The following is a 22751-nucleotide window of genomic DNA, read 5'->3' as shown; positions in this document are numbered from 1 at the left end:
GAATTGTTTAGTTTGGATGGTTGGTTTTCTACGCTAATGACATCAAATGGAATAAGTGGTGGGTCAAATAAAGTATATTTGGTTTGCATTTTAAATTCAAGGTTTGAGTTGTTTATTTACCAGTTTCTTCTCTATGTTATTTATTAATAATTAGTCTGATTTAAAAGTTAATTAAACTTTATTTTATAAATGATTTTTAAATAAATTAAAAATCTTATTTTTAAACTTTACTTTTCAAATTATTTTCTAAATGTCTCTCCGATGCTTCACCCTGTATTAGTTTTTGACAGATAAGAAATAGGGGGAGAGGAAGTAGGTAGGAAAGAAGCAATTTACTGTTGATGAAATGGGAATTAGATAAATATAAATGTTTGATCGAAGAAAATAGTAAAAAATAAACAATTTATTGTTGATGAAATGGGAAATGGTCGGAAGCATTAATCCTAGATTTTAAATTTCAACAATCTGTAATATTGTTAAAAAAATATTTACAAATATTGACAGTGACACACTAATTTATCTATGTATTTATAAAATTATTTTTAATTAGACTTAACGAAATTATTATGATTTTATAATATTATATTATTTATTTAAAAATAGTAAATGTATATTCGATTTTGATCTTATTATAATGTTCATATATATCATAATCAATAAAGTTGGCCAAGTAATTATTTGAATAATTGGTAAATATCTTCCATGTGTTTTAGCCCTGGCCTTTAAGGAGGACCAAAACATATAAATTAAGTCAATTATTAGTTATAAGGAGCAGCCACTTGGAGGGCATTCTTAATTATGAGTTTTAATAATAAAAAAAAGTAAGTTATAGAGTAGATGTTTAAATATATGGATTGATTATAAGTTAAAAAAGGATTGATAGAAATATAAAAGAATAAAAAAGATGTAATATTGGGTAGGATAGCAATGTTAATTACTGAATGAATGAATGAATAAGGTGGCTGGCGGCTGGGGCACATGATGGTTGACGAAGTAGCAGAGAAGTGCTATAATATAAAAAGGAAAGTAAGGGATATGAAAATAAGAATGAATGAAAGGCATTAGAAATCAGTGACCGGCGTGAGAGAGCAAAGATGGTGGTTCTTGGCACCACCTCACCTTCAATTTCCTGCTTGCCGTCTTCAACTCAAACCGACTACAAGGCGCGTCGATACTGTTCTTTTCCGCAACGCCCACGCCCACGCCCACGCGCTTCACGTTTCTTTTGCGGATCCCCTTTCGCTCCAAATGCCATCCATTCTCCTTCTCTGGTTCGTTCCTTCCTTCGTATTTCAATTCGATTTTACTAATCATTGATTTGATTCACAATTCACCATTACATACATACAGTCTGTGACGAATGAAGCACTGAATGTTATGATTTCTGGGGCTCCTGCTTCTGGTAAAGGAACCCAGTGCCACCTCATCACCAACAAGGTTAGCTTACCTTCTCTTTTTCCTTCCTTCAATTACTAAATAGATAGATAAGCTTCTTAGTTCTTATTTATGAACAAACACAATTCAAATGCAGTACGGTTTGGTTCATATTGCTGCTGGAGATTTACTTAGGGCAGAAATTGCCACTGGAAGTGATAATGGAAAGCGAGCCAAACAGTATATGGAGAAGGGACAGTTGGTCCCTGACGAAATTGTTGTGATGGTATGTATGTATGTATGTCGTGACTAATTTCTCTTCAATTCTTGTTTCTCATATCATATCCTTGTTTTTTTTTATGCTATATAGATGGTTAAGGAGCGTCTCTTGAAACCAGATTCGAAAGAGAATGGTTGGCTTTTGGATGGATATCCCAGGAGCTTATCACAGGCCACTGCACTTGAGGCTCTTGGCTTTCGGCCTCATATTTTTCTTCTTCTTGAGGTTTCTGAAGATGTTCTTGTGGAGAGAGTAGTTGGACGGAGATTAGATCCTGTTACCGGCAAGATATATCACTTGAAGTATTCTCCTCCAGAGACACAAGAAATAGCCGCAAGGCTTACCCAACGCTTTGATGATACAGAAGAAAAGGCATTCATCAATATATCCCTATATGAAACTACAATCCCTTCTTTCCACTAAGATATCTCATTTCTTTTCCTTTGTTGTTTGCTTTTGACTTAGGTGAAATTGCGATTGAATACCCATCATCAAAATGTGGAGTCAGTCCTTTCCATGTACAAAGACATAACTGTTAAGGTATGCTCTATAATCTCTCCCTCTTACATGGCACAAGCAATCCTGAGGAGTGGACATCATTTATAAAGCACTTTTACCTTACCAATTTAGAGTGAATAATCCTTGCCACAACAGTATAAAATATGGATATCCACAAGTTCATACCTTGTTCTTGTAGACAAGATGCCAAGTGTATCACTGTCTCCTCAGCATGAACAATAAGAAAAAAATGGACTTTATACATTTGAACTAAACAATGATTAATAATATAAAACATTTGATGTATTCAGACAATGGAACATTTATATTGGCTGCTTAACTGCTTCGAACTTGAATGTTGTGTTTCTTCAAGTGTTTTTTGTAGCTGGTATCTGTCAGTTTATTGTGTTCAATAAGATCCTACTAATGCAAAAGCTAAGATATACCTCTATAGGAAAAATATAGTTAGGATTTGGACAGGTTCTGCTTCATATAATTGGGTCAAGCCCAGCTAAGGTGCTTTTCTTGTCTTCAGATTAACGGAAATGTCTCAAAGGAGGAAGTATTTGCTCAAATTGATAGTGCACTGACAAGTCTTATAGAGGAAAGGAAGGCTGCTTCAGGATCTGTGGCAGCATAGAAGACCCATCTTTTGACATTTTGATCTAGCATGGTGCGTTGCTGGTGGTAGTGGATTTTAAATGATTTATTTATAGAGTTAAACAAAAGAGTCTTCACTCAAACTAAGCTGCATTTTCTCGTGAAGATTGTCTCACGGCTTATATCCTCCCATTTGGAAAGCAATGTGATGATTGGCTTGGACCATGCATGAGGACCTGTGATAGTGTAGTGCGCAGTATATTTTACAAATTTATTTTTTATGAGAAAATGATTACCTTAAATTAAAATCGTTTTTATGTAATGACTAGCTTGTAAATGCAGGATTTTGTGAATTATCGTTTGTTGGTTTCCTGTTACTGCTTGGTCCGTATGTGGTGTTCTTTACCATTTTCTGTCCGAAAATCAGACATTAGATCTACCATAAAAGAGAATAATCTATTCTATGTTGTTGATTATACAGTTTACTTTGATGTTGTAACAGTGTCGTGGGTGTGAAGAATATTAACTGCGAATATTACTGAAGAGAATATTGAGGTACTTTTAAATCGTTCGAAGGGTGAGGTTAGAGCAGTTAAGCATTTTTATATTGAAAACTTACCAAAATGTTATTTTCTACCAACTTTTAAGTTATTATAACAAATTTTAAATTGAACAATTGATCTAGATGGATTGCATTGTTGATGAATCTTTGACTTTCTGGTGTCTGTTGTAGGTCTCTCTATTTAGTCAGCATTCACATATTGAGTAATTCTGTATCTTCTCAACAAACCTTTTTAATAATCTTTCTAATCACTAGGCACTACTGTGTGTGTATTCATGTTAGCTTTGTTGACTTCCATTCCCGTGTAAGTTTGGTTTGCGCAATCGAAGTTGAAAGATCAACGGTACTAGTTATTCGTACATCTTATAGCTATGGACGGATATGGAAGTGAATAATATGGTATTGATCGCAGTCAGTCACGAATCCAGGACTCATCAAATCAGCTTGGGCCGTAGCAAATTACTGGTTTTCTGGACGTGATCTAATTTTCATGTGCATGCATTTGATCCGGTGAACAGGCTAAAGGACATTAATTAAATATATTTTTAAATGTCTTAAATTATTTTAAAAGTTATATTTTAATTGTCTTTACCTTTTTTTTTTAACATAATAAATATTTTTAATATTTTATTTATTTATTTATTTAATGCACTTAGTGCATATGATAAATTGATGATAATTACTATTTTCATACAGTTGCTTCTTCTTTTTTTATTCAATTGGATTTTTGGCTTTAAATATAATGATGTGTCTGTTTTTTTAGGAGAAATTTATCTTCAAATTTGAATTATAACTTTTTTTTTTAAAAGGATTTGAATTCTAACTTCGAGAGAGATTGTAGTGTCGATACTTCTAAATTTCTCTTATTGCAACAAGCATGATCTGATTGATTCATTTTGAATCTTTTTTCACCACAATTTGACATCAATGAAAGATTATAGTATTATTATGTTTTACGATTTATAATCAAATTGTGGCACTTATTTCGAATCAATTGTGGCAAAGCGAACTGTTTTCTGCGGAGTCGTGTCTAGTAATTATTTCTTACTCTGTTGGGATTTCCAAATGTTTGAGTCAGACAACAAAGTGTTTGGAGATGTCCTGCCAGGATTAGTTTTTGACCAAAACTTTGTATTATGGGAGGTCCAGTGGCTTTTTTCATATTTTTGTTTAATCTGTCTTCTAAAAGGTTTGCCAATCTCTGTGCTTATGTTTTATTCACCCAACAACAAATCTGAGGTGTTGCATATAGGTAGTATTAACTAATGAAAATGGAAGAAACACATTAACACACGTAACATAAGTAGTACCTAGTATATTAGTAGGATATATGATTTAGTGATTGATAGTATAATTTAAGCACCCTAGCCTGTAGTTGTTCTTTAAATGTGGTATTGAAGTGTGTTTGTTCAAGTGCAATGTTTTAATTGTTTGCTTCCTGCATGACAAACCAGTGTCATTGTCAAGTGGAGACAAGTTTCCAACATTCTACCATATGTGATGTTGTGATAACTCATAACTACTATTCGACACATATTATGGACTTAATTCATGCAGGTTTTATGTTGCTGAAGTTCTCCTTGCCCAGGAGTATTTGCACATGCTAGGAGTTGTATATAGAGACTTGAAGCCAGAAAATATCCTGGTACGAGAAGATGGCCACATTATGCTTACGGATTTTAACTTGTCACTCAGATGTTGGGTCAATCCAATAGTGGTCAAGTCATCTTCAACAAGTGTGGATCCAACAAAGACGTCCAGCTCATGTTCGCAGGCTAACTGCATGCACCCTTTCTGTCTTCAACCAAATTGGCATGTCTCATGTACTCCTATTTTATTACCAAGTGGAGCAAAATCTCAAAAAATTAAGGCTGAAATAAGTGGTCAGGTTGGTCCACTGCCACAACTTATAGTGGAGCCTACCAATGCTCGATCAAACTCGTTTGTTGGAACCTATGAATATCTTGCTCCGGAAATCATAAAAGGTGAGGGTCATGGGAGTTCTGTAGATTGGTGGACTTTTGGTATACTATTGTTTGAACTTTTATACGGTATAACTCCATTCAAGGGCTCTACAAATGAGGATACATTAGCCAATGTTGTGTCACAGAGCCTTAAGTTCCCAGATACTCCCATAGTGAGTTTTTGAGCAAGAGATTTGATCAAACCATTGTTGATATAAAAGACCCTCAAAGTCGATTAAGTTTTGTAAAAGGTGCTGCGGTGATAAGGCAACATTCCTTCTTTGAAGGCCTCAATTGGGCTGTTGTGCACCACCACCCAAGGTCCCCAAATTTCATGATTTTGGAACTAGTCTTCAATCCATGGAGAATGCCAACGATTCACAACATTGTAAAGAGTTTGACATGTTTTAGTTAGTCAGATTCTCACTTGGCTTGCTTTCAGAAGTTGTTGTCATCCGTGTAACACTTGAGGCCACTTTATTAATGACAAAATGTTTTTTTTTTTATTACATTTCCTGTTATCAATACTAATTACAAATATACTATTTTATATCTTTGAAAAAAAGGTGAAAATTAAGCAATACTTTTGTAATCATTAGTGAAAAGGAAAAAATAAAAATATATTTTCAAATCTTTCCTCTTAGTTTTCTTTTTTCACTATTATATTAAAAAAATTCTTTTCATTTTTTAATAAAAATCCAGGCCTAATTCAGTATTCACAGTATCAACAACAAAACCACACACACACAAAAAAAGCAATTGTGAAAAGGAAGAACAAGGGTTTATATCTCTTGTAGGTTGTTGCAAGCATCAGGATTGAAATCATTGCGAAGAATAATTGATAGATGCTTTCAATGTCCAACCAAAAATTCTGCGAGGATGGCAAAATTTTCCGATATAGAGAAAGACAAATTTTTCATTATATTGCACATAATAATATAATTTTTTTTTACCGATAGGTCTTTCGATAAGGCTACTTGAGCCAAGAAACTAATTATCCGTCTTTTTATAGGTCTTATAATAAAATAAAATAGGCTTTTAAACAATTTATAGTCAAGTCCAATTTTATATAGGTCAAACTCTTAAAAAAACATGATAAATAATAAATTCAATTCAAACTTTATCTTTTTAACAAAGGCCAGACTCGAGCATACTAAAGTTTGGACTATTTTCACTCCTATCCTCACCTTATACTCACTTAGATATTTTTTTTTCTCTCTCAATGAGATTCCTGGGCATTTATAAGTATCCATTAAATTATAAAAAAAATAGAAAAGAAATCTCAGAAAGAAATAATGACTTGAACAAATTTTATCCACACATATATTTTAACAATATAATTTATAATAAATTATGCAATGCAAAGCAACATTATTTAACAACATAAATATTTATAATAAAAATGTGAAGAGGCTGTTTTCTTAAAACAAATATTAAATGGTTGAGAAAAAACTTATATTAAATGCATCTAAATTTAAAATTAGCATAATCAACACATTTGAAAATTAAAGCATCTTTGTATCATATCATATATGGTTTTTTTAGGTAATAAATTATAAGTTCCATCAAATAACATTTTATATGGTGAAATTCACATGCAAATGGGGCAATTCACCAAATAATAATGTGCTGAAGTATTACAGAATGTATCATGAGCATTTCACATGTACAAATTAGAACTACTTAAATTTCAACAAATTTTCATATAACAATTATTTAGAGATACGTTTCTAAACCACTATTCGTTGAATTAATTTAAAATATTAGCATACGAATATGCTCTGTTCAATAATAAACGATTTTTTCAAATCTTTATAAGCTCTATAGCTTGGATCTATAACAGAAAAGAAAAGAGTCTCATAAGTACAATTCAATCTAGATCTACCATTTATGCAAAGGGACTTGGATCATCTACGACGGCCTTGAAAGGTTTTTTATGGTGGGTTGGGAATGAAAAAGAAGAAATTTTAATGTTTGAAGTTGATTACATCAACAAGATTTTGCCAGTGTAAATTTCACATTTAGCACAAACCAGACCTTGCCATAAATAAAATATCCTTGATTGAAATATAACAAAGAAGTTGAACATTACTCGAAGCATTAACTTGATTTGCTTATCTTGACATAGGTTGAATAGAAGCAAGCATAATATCAAATTAAAGGCATAGTAGAATGAGTAGCAAATCCATTCTCATCCAGCATGGACAGAGAATGAAATCCTCCTACTTTAGTATTCCTAATTACAATCCAAACCATATAGGCTTAATTAAACATATAATTAATAGAGTATCAAGGTCCATCTCGATGTAAAAGTTGGCAGACAGAAAGCAGGGAGAAGAGAGATAGAGAGTGATGAGATTCACCTATGTCCTAACCATGGTTGGTGAGTAAGTGAAGTACCCAAGGGAACCAAAATATCTCCCAGGGTTCCATGCAAGTGTTTTGAGTTCCACATCCATTGACGTAGTCCTCAAGATGATGATGAAATGTACTACTTATGCTAAGCGGGAAATTAAAACACTATCCCTCCTAAAGATTAGTGGATTGGGCTTAAACTCCCATAGTTTAGCCTCTTTGAATTTACAGGATAAAAAAACAGTAGTTAGATATTGCCTCCCCTTACCCAAAGGGAAGATTGTTAATTGGTTGGCTGGTTAAACCCCTTTTTGTGAAAATTGATAAAATAAAAAATAAAAATAAAAACATATTTATGAAGACATGACTGATCCTAACACTAAAGCCTAAGACTAGCTAGATGTTACCATACAAAAAAGCTGGGACATCCAATGTCCATGATTGCTAAAAGTTCCTCTTCATCCAGAGGTGATTAGCATAGCTTGGAGGGAATACCTATTTTTGTAGAAGCAACTTAAAATTTCTAGTTGATGAGCTAGTTATCGATCTGTGATCTGCCATTTACAAATTTTGAAACCATTCTGTACTTTTACCTAGCCCGTCTTGGGCCCAAGTTAAGAAGATGGTTCTTTTGAGCTTGGCCTTTCCAGGGCCAAGCTTTGCTGTTCTTAATTTTTTTCCAACAAGTCAGCTATATCCGATAGCTTTTGTGTTGGTTTGGTTCTCTTCTTCCATTGAAGATGAAACAGATATTTTTTTGAGACAAAAGGAATGCATGACTCTCCAAACATGGAGAAACATTTGAGCCCCTACGGGAGGCTTCTTATGCTGGAAAAGCCCAAATGCCATTGATGGACTTTCATTTTGGTGTTAGTGAAAGAGTGGGTGTGTGTGAGAGAGAGCACCATGGTTAGGGCAAAGGTTGATGAGTGATGAGAGACTGGGAAGTTTTGACATAGCTAGTTTGAGATGAGTCTCTAGCGATGAGGAATTGGAGCTTGAAGAGGAGGCATGGTCACGCCTGCGGCACAGCAAAACACACTGTCAAAGATGTTAGCGCCTCTTTTTCGTAGGGGAATGGGAATGAAAAGGAAAGGAAAGAAAGAAAGAAACCAACCTGATTGCAAGGCAGGGGAAGGAGCAAGAGACATAGCTGGTGTTCCATAGTGCTGGGCATAGCCAGCTGTGGCGGCTGCAGTGGAAGCAATGGGAGAATACTGAAAGAGGTGAGCCTGAGGAGGGTAGTTCACACCATAACCCTGTCCGGAACTGTAGCCGCCGCTAGTTCCGCCACCGCCACTCCCTTCTCCGTACTGCAGATATGGGTAGAACGCTGCAGCAGCAGCTCCACTTCCATAAACCGGGTACTGTGCTGTTGCTCCTCCATACACACCATAGTAGCTCTGCACCATTTTAACATTATTCAATACATACAGCCACCATAATTCATTCATTCATTCTATACATTCAAGTCGTAGTAGTATTTTTAATCTAATTAAAATAGAAAAAGGTGGACCACTAGCATACGTTTGATTAAATAATTTCGCGTGTGCAGTGTACAGAACCACATGAATTTTGAAGACTGTGAAAGTATAGATGACATGACTGAGAAAATGGACCACAATCGCCCCAAGGTGGAACACTTTGACTAGTGCTCGGGGGAGAGAAGGGAATCAATCAATTAAACAACAAACATTGTGAATGCCACCGACTTACCACGTTCATTTCCACATTCGGTAGGGTACAATAATGTCTTGTCCAACAAAAAGTTCATCCCCACATAAATAGTGAAACTTCCATTACAATTACCATCATACCCCCTTTTTTTTTTTTATTGTCATCAACAGATTTTTCTTTTCTTTAGTCATGCATGTATTTATGCAACTAGTTAACGAGAATATTATTTTTATTTCAAAAACAAACAAATTTGAATTATATAAGCATATATTAATAATTAAGATTTTTTTAAAAAAAAACCATAGGATTGTTTAAAATAATTACATGACTTATGTGTTTTTGTTTTGATTATTTATATATAATAAATTTAATTATAAATACTTATTTTTTTACTTTCATATAAAAAATACTATTATTATATATCTACCAAAGTCTAAATATATGTATCATGTATGTGAATCAAATTCATTATATTTACAATACTAATAGGGAATGGATCTTGGTAGTTACGAGATATGATATTTACTTTTGAATAGTCCAGAAGATATGATCACTATTTTATTTTCTTTCTGATGATAAAATTTGTTGACATGCCAAATTTCAAATATTGAAAATTTTAAGAAATTCGATCTAACGTGAGGTAAAAATAGAAACGCAATCCAATGTTTTTACTAGGTTTGTTTTTTTAAAAAAAAAACATAGCTAAGGCTATATCAACTATTTCTTTCAAGCAAATTTAAAAAGTTCAAGCGGTTCAAGTTGCAACTGTACTCCTACAAAATGTGAATAACCAATATGATCAGAAAAGACAAGAATAATTGGTAACTGAAAGAGAGAAAAAGAAAAACATTCAGAGAATATATCTTATACGATTTCGGAGATTGTTTAAGACGATTTTTGTTTTTAGATATCTACCAATTAAATATATTTGAAGGAAATATAGAAAGCAGGGGAAATAGTTTGGTTTCATGAAAGTTCAAAAGCCAATGCGTCCTAAAAGCTATGCTTGAAAACGCATCCTAGGTAAAAGATATAGAGTAGACAAAGAAAAAAGTAAAAAGTAAAAGTAAAATATGTACAAACCGTAGGGTAAGTGTAATCCGGCGAGTAAGGAGAGTACCTGAAAATAGTAATCAAAGAAAAACGATAGAGAAAGGTTAGAATCTGAATAGAAGTTAATTTAGCTAGCCAAAATTTTTACTGAAGAAAGTAAAATGCATGAGACAAACTAGGGCAGGTATGGTGCATGAATTACAGAATGTGGAGCCTTCATGCATGTGGAGTTTACACGCGTGTAATGGTAATTATACCACTCAGGCATTCACTCTTTTATAACTCATTTTCATATTATTTTTTTTGCTATTTCTTTTTTCTTTTTCATCACACAACATATTATACCTATTATTTTTCTTTTTCTCTCTATCTTTCTCGTCCTTCCACTCAAAATAGTATTAGGTTGGAGGTTTAACATTTCCTTTTACATGCAGGAGCTAGGACTCCACCTTGATGAAATTAAAGGCGTACATTAAATCTGGACAATTGATTAATTAGCCAACAGATAAAGGTCAAAGATGATTTACAGATATGCATCGTCCTTTTTCTTTGCCCCCAGCACATGAGAGAGAGAAGGTTGACGGAAAAGCTCTCTCTATCTAGCTATAGGTATCATGTGGAGGTGGAGGTTGATTCTGTTATAAAAGAATATAGATGAACTGGCAAGGCAAGGCAAGGCATGCTTGGTTTACCCGTTAATGATATGTTGTGCATGAGTTGGCATTGCACGTGCCATGATCCCACCTTAATTAGTACGAATGTAGAGGAGAGAGAGAGAGAAGAGTAAAAGCATATTCAAACATACATACCCATAAACATTATAAGGTATCCCTTGCTGGATGGCATAATGAGGGAAGGTTGCTGCTGAAGGAAAAGACGATCCCACTCCCCCTCCAAATCCTGTCTGGAAAGAACCCATTACTCTAAAGTTCCTTCCTCCTCCTCCTGCCAATATCGTTACACCAATTAACTTAATCAATACAACCTACACTCTAATTAAGTCATCATTTTTTATTTATTTATTTCAAAATATATGATGAAGAAAAGAAACGCTAGCTAGCTTGTTTCAGTTAAATATGTAATCAGAATAAATGATAATATACAATGCATATATAAGAACATGTATATATAGTAAGATGTACGTATTTCAGTTAGTGAAAAATAAGTAAAGGGAATAAATGCAGTGGACGTACTGCTTTGGTTCCATGCTTCTTAGGGACATTTGTTTCCGAAAAATATACATGAAATAAAACTCTCTCTCTCTCTCTTGGATAAAACATAATAGAACTTTCCACTCTGGAAGAATATTCAAGCAGCTTAGCTGCCATTTAGCTGTGTGTCTTCCATTTTTATCAAAGAATATTTCGACACAGATATCATGACTTGGATTTCACTCAAGCACAATAATAATTTGCGGGAGGAATATCCATTATCGAGCTTATAAGTGAAGTACTATATGGTTTGAGAAATGTGATAGCATCTTTAACTAGCTAAAACGAAAAGATTTTATGTAACTTTTGTGAGATCGATCTTATACATTATGTCAATTCAAATCAGATGAGATTATTAATTACATTGTGAAAGCTAAAATAAAAGATATACGGACCATGTTTTGGGGTTGAAGGCTTAGATCTCTGGACACCCAAAGAAGCAAGGTTGCAGTTAGCTCTCCTACCGTCGATTACAGGAGCAGGATCCACACAAGCTCTCATGGCAGCTTCTGGTTCACGAAAAGTAACCTGAAATGGAAATCATTAATAAACATGAATTCATATATAGTTAGCACAAGAAGGAAGATGAATTTGACAAAGCCAATGAGAGGCTAGTGAAAAAAAAAATGTAATATACTTCATTTAGACGTGAGATCTAGGTAGCTAGCTACTGGTATATAGTAATAATTCAAGAATAGAATTTATGATGCTATATATATAGAGAGATAAGGGATAGAGAATAAAAGAAGATAATTAAGCATACAAATCCATAGCCTTTAGATCTTCCAGTGGCTTTGTCAGTGATGACAACAGCCTCCAAGATCTCACCAAATTGCTCAAAATACTTCTTCATTGTCTCCTTTTGAGTCTCCCAGGCCAAGCCTCCAACAAACACCTTAGTGTATGTTGTGTCACCAAACTGGCCAGCCAAATTAACTGGAGTCATCTTGAATTTTGTGGATCCAATCAAAAACACACTTCCTCTTTCTTGTTGGATGGATGATCTTAATCTTATTATTATCCTCTAGCTAGAGTCAGCTTTCAGCTATGACTAAACTTCCCAGTGTTATTTTCTTTTTTGTCAAACAATGAGTGTATAGACAGACAGATCTAGGTGATGGGGGCAGAAGAAGATGAGAAATACCCACTGAATTTTGGGGGGTGTTCTCTAGGTTGTGGCTGGAGATGAGTGGTAATATGAGAAGAGAAGAGAAGAGAGACAATTAGGTCAGAGATCAAAAAAATAAAAAGAGAGAGAAAGAGAAAATTGGGAGGGAAGAGAAAGCAAAAGTTGGAAAAAAGAGGAAAGGGCCTCACATAATAAGGACATGAATTATATACACACTGCCCCCACCTGCTTCCATTATTCAATGTTAATTTTAAGAATATCATATCATTTCTCAAACCGGATCACCAAGACCTTCCCGACTTATGCTTCTTCTGGTTCGATCCGAACCATTAGGTGATATGCATTTAATTATATTAATTATGTGCCGCGAATTTACTTTATTTATTTATGTTGGTAAATAATTTAGCTTTTCCGGTTTACCCATTATGGATTAAAGTTACATATTATTACAAATTTTGATTCAAAAGAAGGTCACAAGAGACCAATTAGAACAAATATATTGCATAAAATAATTACTACTATGTTAAAAAAAATATAAAATTATTTAATAAAGTATACTGCAAACATAGTGAATGAATACGATAAAAAAAAATAGCAAGGGGGTTGGGTCGATGAGAGAGAGGTAGACCGGTTTTGGAGCATAAGGGAACCGGAGTGTAATCCACGTGGCTATGATTAGGAGTAAATAGTGAATGTGTGTGGGTTTGTGTCCACGCGCAATCATGGGTGCGTGAGAGTGGATGATGCAGCAACTATTATTATGTTCCTTCGTCTTTGCACTTTCTATTATTTTGAGGAGACATGAGGTGTGGTGTGGGGTGCATTATTACCCTCATATCCTTTCCTTAATTACCTACTTGCCCCTATTCCAGCTACTCCAATCTCCACTTTGGTTTTGAACCGCAGCGCCAAAAAACGGAACGGAGAATGGCGCCAACAGTGTCTTGTGCTGGAGGGAAGTCAAAGGTCAACTATCCAATGGCCGTCTCTCATTAACAAAACACGCCTGTAACTACCTACCTTTGCCTTTCTCTGTTGGATAAAATTTAGATTTAGTGTTATTTTCTTAGATTTAAGTTCCATTTTCATAATTCCAATAATACTAGGTTTCTTTAGACTAATATAAAAGCAACCCGAACTTTATTGATTTAAGTGAGAAGTTTGTATTCTTATGTAAGATTTCTAAGTTTGAATTTTTTGCATGAAAAAAAATTAAAAGAAATCATCAAACAATTCAACTCATATTAGATTAAAGACAATCTTTGAATGTCAAAAGTTTAAGGGAGGCGGTGGGGAGGACTAAAATAAAGAGAAATAACAATGTTTGATGTAATTAATGGTTAAAATAATTGGACGGTGGATTAATATTTTTATTTATTTATAAAAATTAAACACAAGATTTCACACAGCCTGAATCAATTGAATTAAATCTCTTGATCACTATAACTAATTCCGGATTAATATAACTTCAAACAATGCACAAAATGATTGAACTCAATTTGTAAGGTCACTTACTTTATTAAAACTTTCAAAATAAATCTTACTAGCTGGTTTGTAAATTATATATAAATGTTTTTTCATTTTAAAATAACTTTATTAAAGTTTACAATACAATCCATTCGATTCCATTGTCTATAAGGAGACTTGCTTTTTTTAACTTTAGAAACATATTTGTTAGTTTTAAACTATAAGAACTTCCTAAAAGATTATAGAAAACACTCAAAACAGTTTCATGAACTGTTTAAACCGTATTCTTCTTCTTTTTTCATATCTTTACTTCTTTTTTATGAATTTTCATATCTTTCCTAGAAAATTCTACTGGAAATGTAATTAATCACCGAATATGAGCATTTCTCTTTCTCTTAATAAATGTTCAAACTGTAGTTTCTTCTGCTAATTAACTCTAACTTCCGTTTACAACTATAATTTTCGTAAGTTATCTTCCGTGATCACGTTGTCTCTCTATCTGTGACCCCTCAGAACATTACAGATGTTTTCACGATGTCGGATTTTTGAAACACGGCGTGCTGACTTATCTCGTATTAAAACGGTGATTGTGGATAATCAATTAATAGTAAAAGTTTAATCATGCGAGTTGCTTTTATTTAATATCAATCTTAAAGAAAATGCCCTGCTTTATACAATTTCGTGATCTTATATAATAAAAAAAACGTGATATTATTGCAGATAAGTATAATCCGTAGTGTATTCATTATGAATGTATACTTACCCACTTCAGTTTTTTGTTAATGAGTAAAATAAATAATAGTAATAACAGTAAGTCTTTGAAGTCAATTTTTTGTATAGAAAAGCCTTTGAAGTCAATTAAAATTATATATTGAGAATTCTAAAGTATTTGAAGTTAACAAATAATAATAATTATTTATAATTTTGTGTTGGCATTCAGAAAAATAAATAAATGGTTTTTAAGACATATTTAATTTTAAATAATTAATTGATAAGATATTTTAGCAGTTTTATTCTTTGTAAATTTTAATAAGAATATCTATCTAATTGTAAACTATTTCATAGAGTAATATTATTGATTTTTTCAATAAATAATCTTAAAATTATATTTAAATCATCTATAATCAATTGATACAGATAACATATTAAAATTAAACACTCTTCTTTCAATCGATGTGTGAATGAATTATTATCTGTAAGAACTATGAGATCGAATTGAAATGATTGGGCCAAGTTACCCATATATCACGCTGGATCTGCAGCCTGCAGGGTATTCCGACCCGACTTTAAGTTATCTCCCCATTTACTAGCAAAGCATTTGATGATCCATCAGCATCATGGTCATGGTCATCACTAATAGGTAATAGCCCCACAAGTCACCTCTCATTCCCTGTCCATAATTTTTTTTTCAACTCTGTATCTTAGGATTGGTTAGATAGAATAGAATAAAATGAAATAAAAATGAATTATGATAAAAAAAATTAAATTAAAGTGTAAAAATATAAGTTTTTATCTCCTTTTATTATTCATTTCTAACTATATTTCACAGAAAACAAACGAACAGATCCTTAGTCAAAGCCAAAAACTAATTCTTCATGGTAGTAATATCCATTGAAGGGAAGATATCTTTTCACAAATATTTTTCATACTATAAATATATATCTAACATCTTATCACATATCTAAGAGATAAAATTATTTATCTACTCTGAATGTCCTGATAACGTGACTGTCTTAGAGATATACTGATTCTAAGATGGTCTATGTGACTGTCGTAGAATAATTATCCCTTTTTACGATCATACACCAATGTAAAAAGTCTCATTTAACTGATGTAGAAAGCTGCTGCTATAGTAGTGATGCACTAGTTGGCAAAGAGGATTCTTGGCTTAGGTCTTCTCTTGTGCATGAATCACTGCCAACTCAGCTCTTGAATACCTTTTATAAATGCATTTTCCATATACACCAGCAGGTTGCGTGCCAAAAAACCGTCTTCCATCTCCGAAACTTTCCTACTCTAAAATAAAACCCCATCTGATCATACGCACGTTTGATTCATTTGTTGTAGTAGTACTGTTATTACTCCCAACCATCTAAACACATTAAACCCTACTTGTTGAGAGACCGAACAAGATAAGAATAGATGGTTAACATCTTCTACTTCAGATAACAAGACGTACAGCTCATAGAGATGTAGATTGATGCCTCGATGCTGCAATTGTTGACAAGTAGGTAGCCTATTTAGTAATAGCCTCCAAGAAAAAAACAAGTACCTTTGTAGGCACATCGCATTTCCAAAAGAACCTACACCGTTGTGTTTCTGGTATAGTAGACAACCGCAGTTTTTTAAGCTCCGACGATAAAAACTTGTTAAGCCCCCGCTGCTACCGAAAAGAGCTAGAATCTCCTAAGGTATAGTATACACCTTTCTCCACTACGCTTCTAAAAAGCCAGCTAACCCTTCAGCCACAATCAAAAACAAGAAAGGGGCGAGGGTGTCCCCTTGTTTGAGGCCCCTTTCCGTTTCAAATTCTGCAATGGGACTTCTGTTCACTAGAATAGACACTTTGGTTGCACAAACACATGATTTGATCCAGTTTCTCCGATTCTCGTTGAAACCCAAGCGAGACTGAGCCATAAGCCTTTTGGAAATCATCCTTAAATATAAGGAATTTCCTGTTGAAACGCTTGCCCCAGTCCACCAGTTCATTAGTGATAAGTACACCGTCCATAATCTGTCTTCCCGGAGTTGGGGAAATAATTGAAGATAGAGCCTTCTTCAACCTGTTCGCTAGTAACTTTGACATGATCTTGTTGATGCTTCCAATTAGTGATATTGGACCATACTCAGACAGTGACTGAGGGTGATCTGTCTTTGGTATTAAAGCAATAAAAGAAGATACTGATTTAGGCAAAACAGCATTAACATAAAATTCTAATTCAAACGTGAGTTCCAATGGAATTGTCTCCTTCTGCTTTAATTTTTCGGAAGGCAAAGTAGTGCCAGCCGACCCAAGGAATTGTCTTAGCTTCCCCCTCCATATAAACCTTAGAGTACTTTTATGTGTATCATCACACAAATTAAAGTACATTAAGTAGCATAAAACATATTGCTGAATAAAGAGGAATACTTGCACTCACCGATTTTAATAAAACCTCTTTATTCAGTGGGAATAATTATTTTTCCTTCCAACTTGTAATTTTATGATTAAATTTTTTTTTCCATGCTTGTCTGGAATGATTAGTCAATGTAGTGTACACATTATTTCTTGATATTGAGGCCTACATGACGGATGTTTAATCTCTCATGCAGAAACCCAATATATTTGATGTTTTGGAGGGTTAACTTATTCAAGAAAGGTACAGCTTTCTTAAGATTGGCTTTTTGTTGGCTCTTAATTTCATAGTGGTAAAGTATACCTGGAGTAAGTTGACACTCCAGTCATAGCCATTTGTTGCCAAGGTGTAAATTGCTCTAATTCTAACTGTACTGGAACGTAATTTCATGTTGAGGAAGTATATGATTTCACTTTTATATAAATTTTATTATTTAACTGTAATTAGTTTTACCGAAACTTATGCACATTAATTTTACACTCTGATACTAACCTGTGACAAGCATTTTTCTTTCATGTTTGGTCCATTGTCACTTAACCCCATTTAGCAGCTCACACATGGACCTAGATTCCATGGTCCATATTCTATAAAATTGCGAATTGGAATGGACAACTAGCTAGATCTGTTGCAAGTGGCATGCATGTCTTGGAACCAAAACCTTAATTAGTTGAGGTATATGCTGGGTCTGTATATACATTTGCATTAAATGCATCTAAATCTTTGAAAGGTTTTGGCAAGGGAACTTTGGTATATAGCACAATTTTTCCTTTTGAAATTACCACATATATTACTATACCCATTCACAAAATTACGATCGTTGGATAATTAACCCAGGAGACGGCTTCTTATGATTTAAATTAATTAGTGGTCCTACGTACTTGATATAGATCTCAATGTGTCAACATCTCTCTATATTAGAATCCAAAATTATATGGTCCCTTAATCAACAATCCGATCCAAAAGATCTATTTCTCTCTGCAAATTGCTTCCAGCAAAAAGGAAAGATATAGAGATTATTGAGATATTCTTAGATAAGCACACACCTAATGACCTAGTGAACTTTTAGTTTATTGGACTTAAAATTTTTACGTCTAAACTTTTCCTATTCAAGGAGCAGCCTGCGTATTGGTATCTATTGCAAAAGCAAAGACTACTAGCTAGTAGCACTGAAGCAGTGCTTCTAAATTTATGTACGTAGTATTTGGAGTATTATTTCCTAAAATGCTATCGATACTAAGCAGATACCAACCCTCATGTTTCTCACTTCTAAGGATATATAACAGCCATCTAGCTAGCTACCTTATCGGTTATCACTTCCCATAAATACAAGTACAAAATTAACGTCCCTCCAAATAGCCTAGCCACTTCATTTGAATGCCTTCTTATGCTTAACTTGTGCTAAGAAGGGCATTCACAACGCTTGAAGAAACTGCTGGATAGTGGCAGATCTATTAATAATTATATGTGAGGGTAGGCAAATGCTATTCTCACTCTAGAAAAAAAAAGGGTTATAGTACCCAATAGATCTAAGCACAATTATGATTTTCTCTCACTTCTCTATTTTTAATTTACTATATAAACTCAAATTAAACTAAATATTTCTAACACATATTTGGAGGCAACATGGTAATTAAGGCAAACAATACTCAAAGGATCGTCCATATTTGACTGCTTGCTGGAGAAGACGAGGACGGAATAATGCGAGTCACACGGAGATATTGGAGTGGAGAAGACGTTGAACCAACAATGCAAATGAAGGCATCAATTGTTGGGTAGAGATGAGAATTTTAGAAAATTTGTCACCAGTTTCTGTCAGCAATTATTTTTGTTCATTGTCATAACAGCAGTAAAAAGACCTTTTCTTTTACTATGCAAAATTTGTTACGCAATCAATTGGAAGAAAGATGCATAAATAATAAATGGGTATCTAATATTTTATATTGAGAAAATATATAATTATTTTTCTTTCTCGTTTTTCTAATATCGCATAATATATATATATATATATATATATATATATATATATATATATCAATTATCAAGTCAAATGTAATCCCTCAACTTAAAACAGAAAAAAAGAAGACAGAAAAAATATTTCTGGATACTAGGTTAGGGACACCTCTAGGGGACAAAAAATCCCTTTGCTGGCTTTAGGTACAAGCTAAGCGGCCCAAAAAACCTATGGGATCGGATCTACCAGATGCATAAAAATTGGTATAATGATCTCAGAGGATGGATGTTACTCCCCTGAATCCCCCAAGATGCTTGCATGTTGTTAACTTTGAAAAGAAAAAAAAAAACTACTTTGTCGTAAACTCTCTTTACCTTATTGAAATGATAATAATAAACCTGTACGTTCATAATTTTTCAAGATGACCTAGTATGCTTATCATCATTCTGTGATAGATATCATTGAAAGTAACATGCTGTTAATTAGTTATAAAACTACTCTGGCACTATGTTTGCAGAGTTTTAAACTAATGGTTAGTGAAAATAATAATCCAAAGTTTGTATGAAAACAAGGATGCGGAATGATAAGGTTAGCGAGTGGGGTCAGATGGAAATGAACGGAATGGCAAAGTGGTGATATAGTGAAGAATGCGGGGTGTTTTAAAGAGAGCAAAGTGAAGAAGAAATAGGAAATGTGGAATTGTGAATGAATGAATAACATATCTGGCAGGTGGGGTAGGCGCAGCTGTCTCCAACTGACTGACTAAGCTGAGCAGAGAAAGCCAAGACCAAGAGTATGACCGACGCACACCAATTACAGCGCATACCAACTGTCTCATACAATAAAACTAATATTTCTTTTCTCTCTTGTAATTTGCAAACAAGCTAAGAATGGAACAATACCAAAGACTCCTCAGGGTCCTTCCATATAGGCAAAAGAAATTAAATAAGACTGAATTTAGATAAAAAAAAATTAATTAAAATAGAATATGAAAATGTTACTCTCACTTTATTTATTTTTTCTTTTAACTCAAATAAAAGGATCCTAAGTTCTATCCTATGCACGCACGACACATGCTTCTCTTCTTCATCACTACCTTTATAATTATAATGGTCCTACACCTCTGCCCTCGTGCCTCCTCCTCTCTTTCAAGTGCACACCACTAAGTCCTTCTCCTCAACGTAATATGTTCTTCCTTTTCTTTTTATTAATTAATTTTAATATCAATTTGCATTCACTAATTAATTACACCATGAGGTGGATCTCTCAAAACTTCAAGCTTTATCTCCATCGTATATATTTTCAAGGTTCAAACTCATAAAAATGAATTTATTTAATTATTTTTATTGACATAACACATCATTATTGACCATAAATAAATGTGTGATCTTGACTCTTGTATTGATAAATTATTTATTTTCTTAGTTAATCGAAGTTAGTTTTCATAATGGCTTAAGCTAAATCAAACTTATTTTCTCCTATCAAAATTGATTCAATCTAAAGTTCACAGGTTGCTTAAAAAAAGTCCATTGATTATTTTGTTTTTGTTTTTTGTTTTTTCAAATAAGTTAACAAGTTATTTAAATTTAATAGGGCTTAACTTACTTAACTTATAAAAACATGTTGAGTTGAGTTAATTGATTTAATCCTTCAATCCGCCTACAGAATGAATCAACAGTAGTTTGGGTTGTATTGACACATTGAGTTAATATTTTGTATACACATTTTTATAGATTATTTAATTAAATATGGTAATAAATCTCATAAACTAGTCAAATATGTAAAATCACAAACTTGGCTAATTTAGTAATTCATTGGCAATCCTAATTGCAACAAGAGTTGGAACATTCCTTCACGTATTAGTAGAGTAGGTAAATTGGATAATCAAGCCTATTTTAAGGCCCATCTGCATTGGCGGAAAATTGTAACATAATTACCAAATGCATTTCATTTTTCACTTGGTTACATCTCATTGGAAATAATAAAGCACTTGGGTGACTCTTTTAGCTTGAACCCCAATTTTGTTTAGCCACTCAACTCATCTATACAAACCTTAACACCTATAATTTTTCTTGTTCTGGCATCACCACACCCCCTTACCTCCATTCTATTTCTGCTTCTTTCATACTCTTGCACCTCATCCTCCTAGGGTCGCCACACTCATAATTTTCGTTGCTCTCAATGCCTCTATACCCTATTCTCCCTTTTTTTTGTTTCACGCATCACACCCCATAGGCCACTGGAGCGTCACTTACATTGACGATAGAGAGCCATCTTATGCATCCATAGCCTCCGACATATAAATGAATATTTCAACAAAATAAAATAAAAACTATTGCCTATATATTACAGACTAAGCAATCTGTAATGTAAAATGCTGTTACAGATTGATTGGTCTGTAATTGTATTAACTGCATCACAGATAAATCGTTATATAATGCTATTGATACAATTTACGGATTAGTCAATTCATAATTATCCAAATACAATTTACGGATTAAGCCATCTATAATAGCATATATATTTTTGGATTGCTCTATCTGTAATTTTATGTGAAAAATTATGAATCAACCATTTCATAATTATACTCATACAATTATGAATTAAACAATCCCTAAAGTAAAGCTATTACAAATTGCTTAATCCATAACTAAGTAATTGTCCCAATAAAGGTTACATTCTATGAAGTTCTAACAAATAAAGATATTTTGGACAAGCTCCACTCGGTCTACATAACAAATGGGTTGTTGCTTCCTGCACCTTCAAGTTGTTTTATGCACTCCTTTTGGAATTTATTTTTATCTTTCAGATTAATCATTTTAGAAGAAAAAAAATGCATTTAGGAATGTGTTTTTACATTTTGGACTGGTTAAACAAATGGGTTGTTGCTTCCTGCACCTTCAAGTTGTTTTATGCACTCCTTTTGGAACTTATTTTTATCTTTCAGATTAATCATTTTAGAAGAAAAAAAAATGCATTTAGGAATGTGTTTTTACATTTTGGACTGGTCATCCCATAAGCCGAAAAAAAGGTACAGGAAGCAATAACCAAACGAATGTGTTTTACTTTTTTGTTTATGTCTGTTCAATGTATCCTGCGGATGGATAAAGGGTTAACTTGAAAATCAAAGATAAAAAAATAAAAATTATCAGTAAAATAAAGACATTAACTTTTAAGATATGAAGAAAATCTAATATGAAATAATAATCAATATTTTTTTTTGTAAAATCACATTATTTAAAGAAATAAATTATTTATAATTTAAAATTTTTATTTGTATTTATACAGCTTAAATGTCTTGTACATTGTACGAGTAGAACAACTAGTGTAACTCACATTTTAAAAGTGTGAAAAATATATTTATTTTCTTTTTTTTTAGTTGTTATTTTTTATTATTGTCCACTTATTTTTATCTTAATGGAAAATATATCTTAATTACTTATCTTTTCAAGCCCACTAATAAATATGATTAAGATGAATATATATAGTTAAATTTATTAGATATATTTGTTTT

At 33.1% G+C, this 22751-nt stretch overlaps 2 protein-coding genes across 6 annotated transcripts; one reads left to right on the top strand and one right to left on the bottom strand.

Moving 5' to 3' along the window:
- The first annotated feature begins 912 nt into the window (after nucleotides 1–912).
- On the top strand, nucleotides 913–4944 carry LOC100784319 (probable adenylate kinase 2, chloroplastic-like). Of its 4 annotated transcripts, XR_005886260.1 has the most exons (8): nucleotides 913–1271; nucleotides 1351–1437; nucleotides 1532–1660; nucleotides 1745–2026; nucleotides 2120–2194; nucleotides 2688–2825; nucleotides 3255–3307; nucleotides 4872–4944. XR_005886260.1 is itself a non-coding variant. In XM_006586609.3 (7 exons), the coding sequence occupies exons 1-6, from the start codon at nucleotides 1095–1097 to the stop codon at nucleotides 2790–2792; spliced, it is 855 nt and encodes a 284-aa protein (XP_006586672.1). In that variant the 5' UTR covers nucleotides 913–1094; the 3' UTR covers nucleotides 2793–2825; nucleotides 3255–3711.
- Nucleotides 4945–7412: 2468 nt separating this feature from the next.
- Nucleotides 7413–12968, bottom strand: LOC100781647 (RNA-binding protein 24). Of its 2 annotated transcripts, none has more exons than XM_003534376.4 (6): nucleotides 12338–12968; nucleotides 11970–12102; nucleotides 11173–11308; nucleotides 10394–10430; nucleotides 8751–9036; nucleotides 7413–8674 (listed from the first exon to the last, which is right to left on the bottom strand). In XM_003534376.4, the coding sequence occupies exons 1-6, from the start codon at nucleotides 12518–12520 to the stop codon at nucleotides 8649–8651; spliced, it is 801 nt and encodes a 266-aa protein (XP_003534424.1). In that variant the 5' UTR covers nucleotides 12521–12968; the 3' UTR covers nucleotides 7413–8648. The 2 variants fall into 2 exon arrangements, with proteins under 2 accessions (XP_003534424.1, XP_006587725.1); XM_006587662.3 differs by having other exon boundaries at nucleotides 7413–8654; nucleotides 12338–12893.
- Between the last annotated feature and the right edge of the window lie 9783 nt (nucleotides 12969–22751).

This window comes from Glycine max, chromosome 9, assembly GCF_000004515.6.
Source record: "Glycine max cultivar Williams 82 chromosome 9, Glycine_max_v4.0, whole genome shotgun sequence".
Taxonomy (NCBI): domain Eukaryota; kingdom Viridiplantae; phylum Streptophyta; class Magnoliopsida; order Fabales; family Fabaceae; genus Glycine; species Glycine max.
This window is presented reverse-complemented; position numbering and strand designations above follow the sequence as displayed.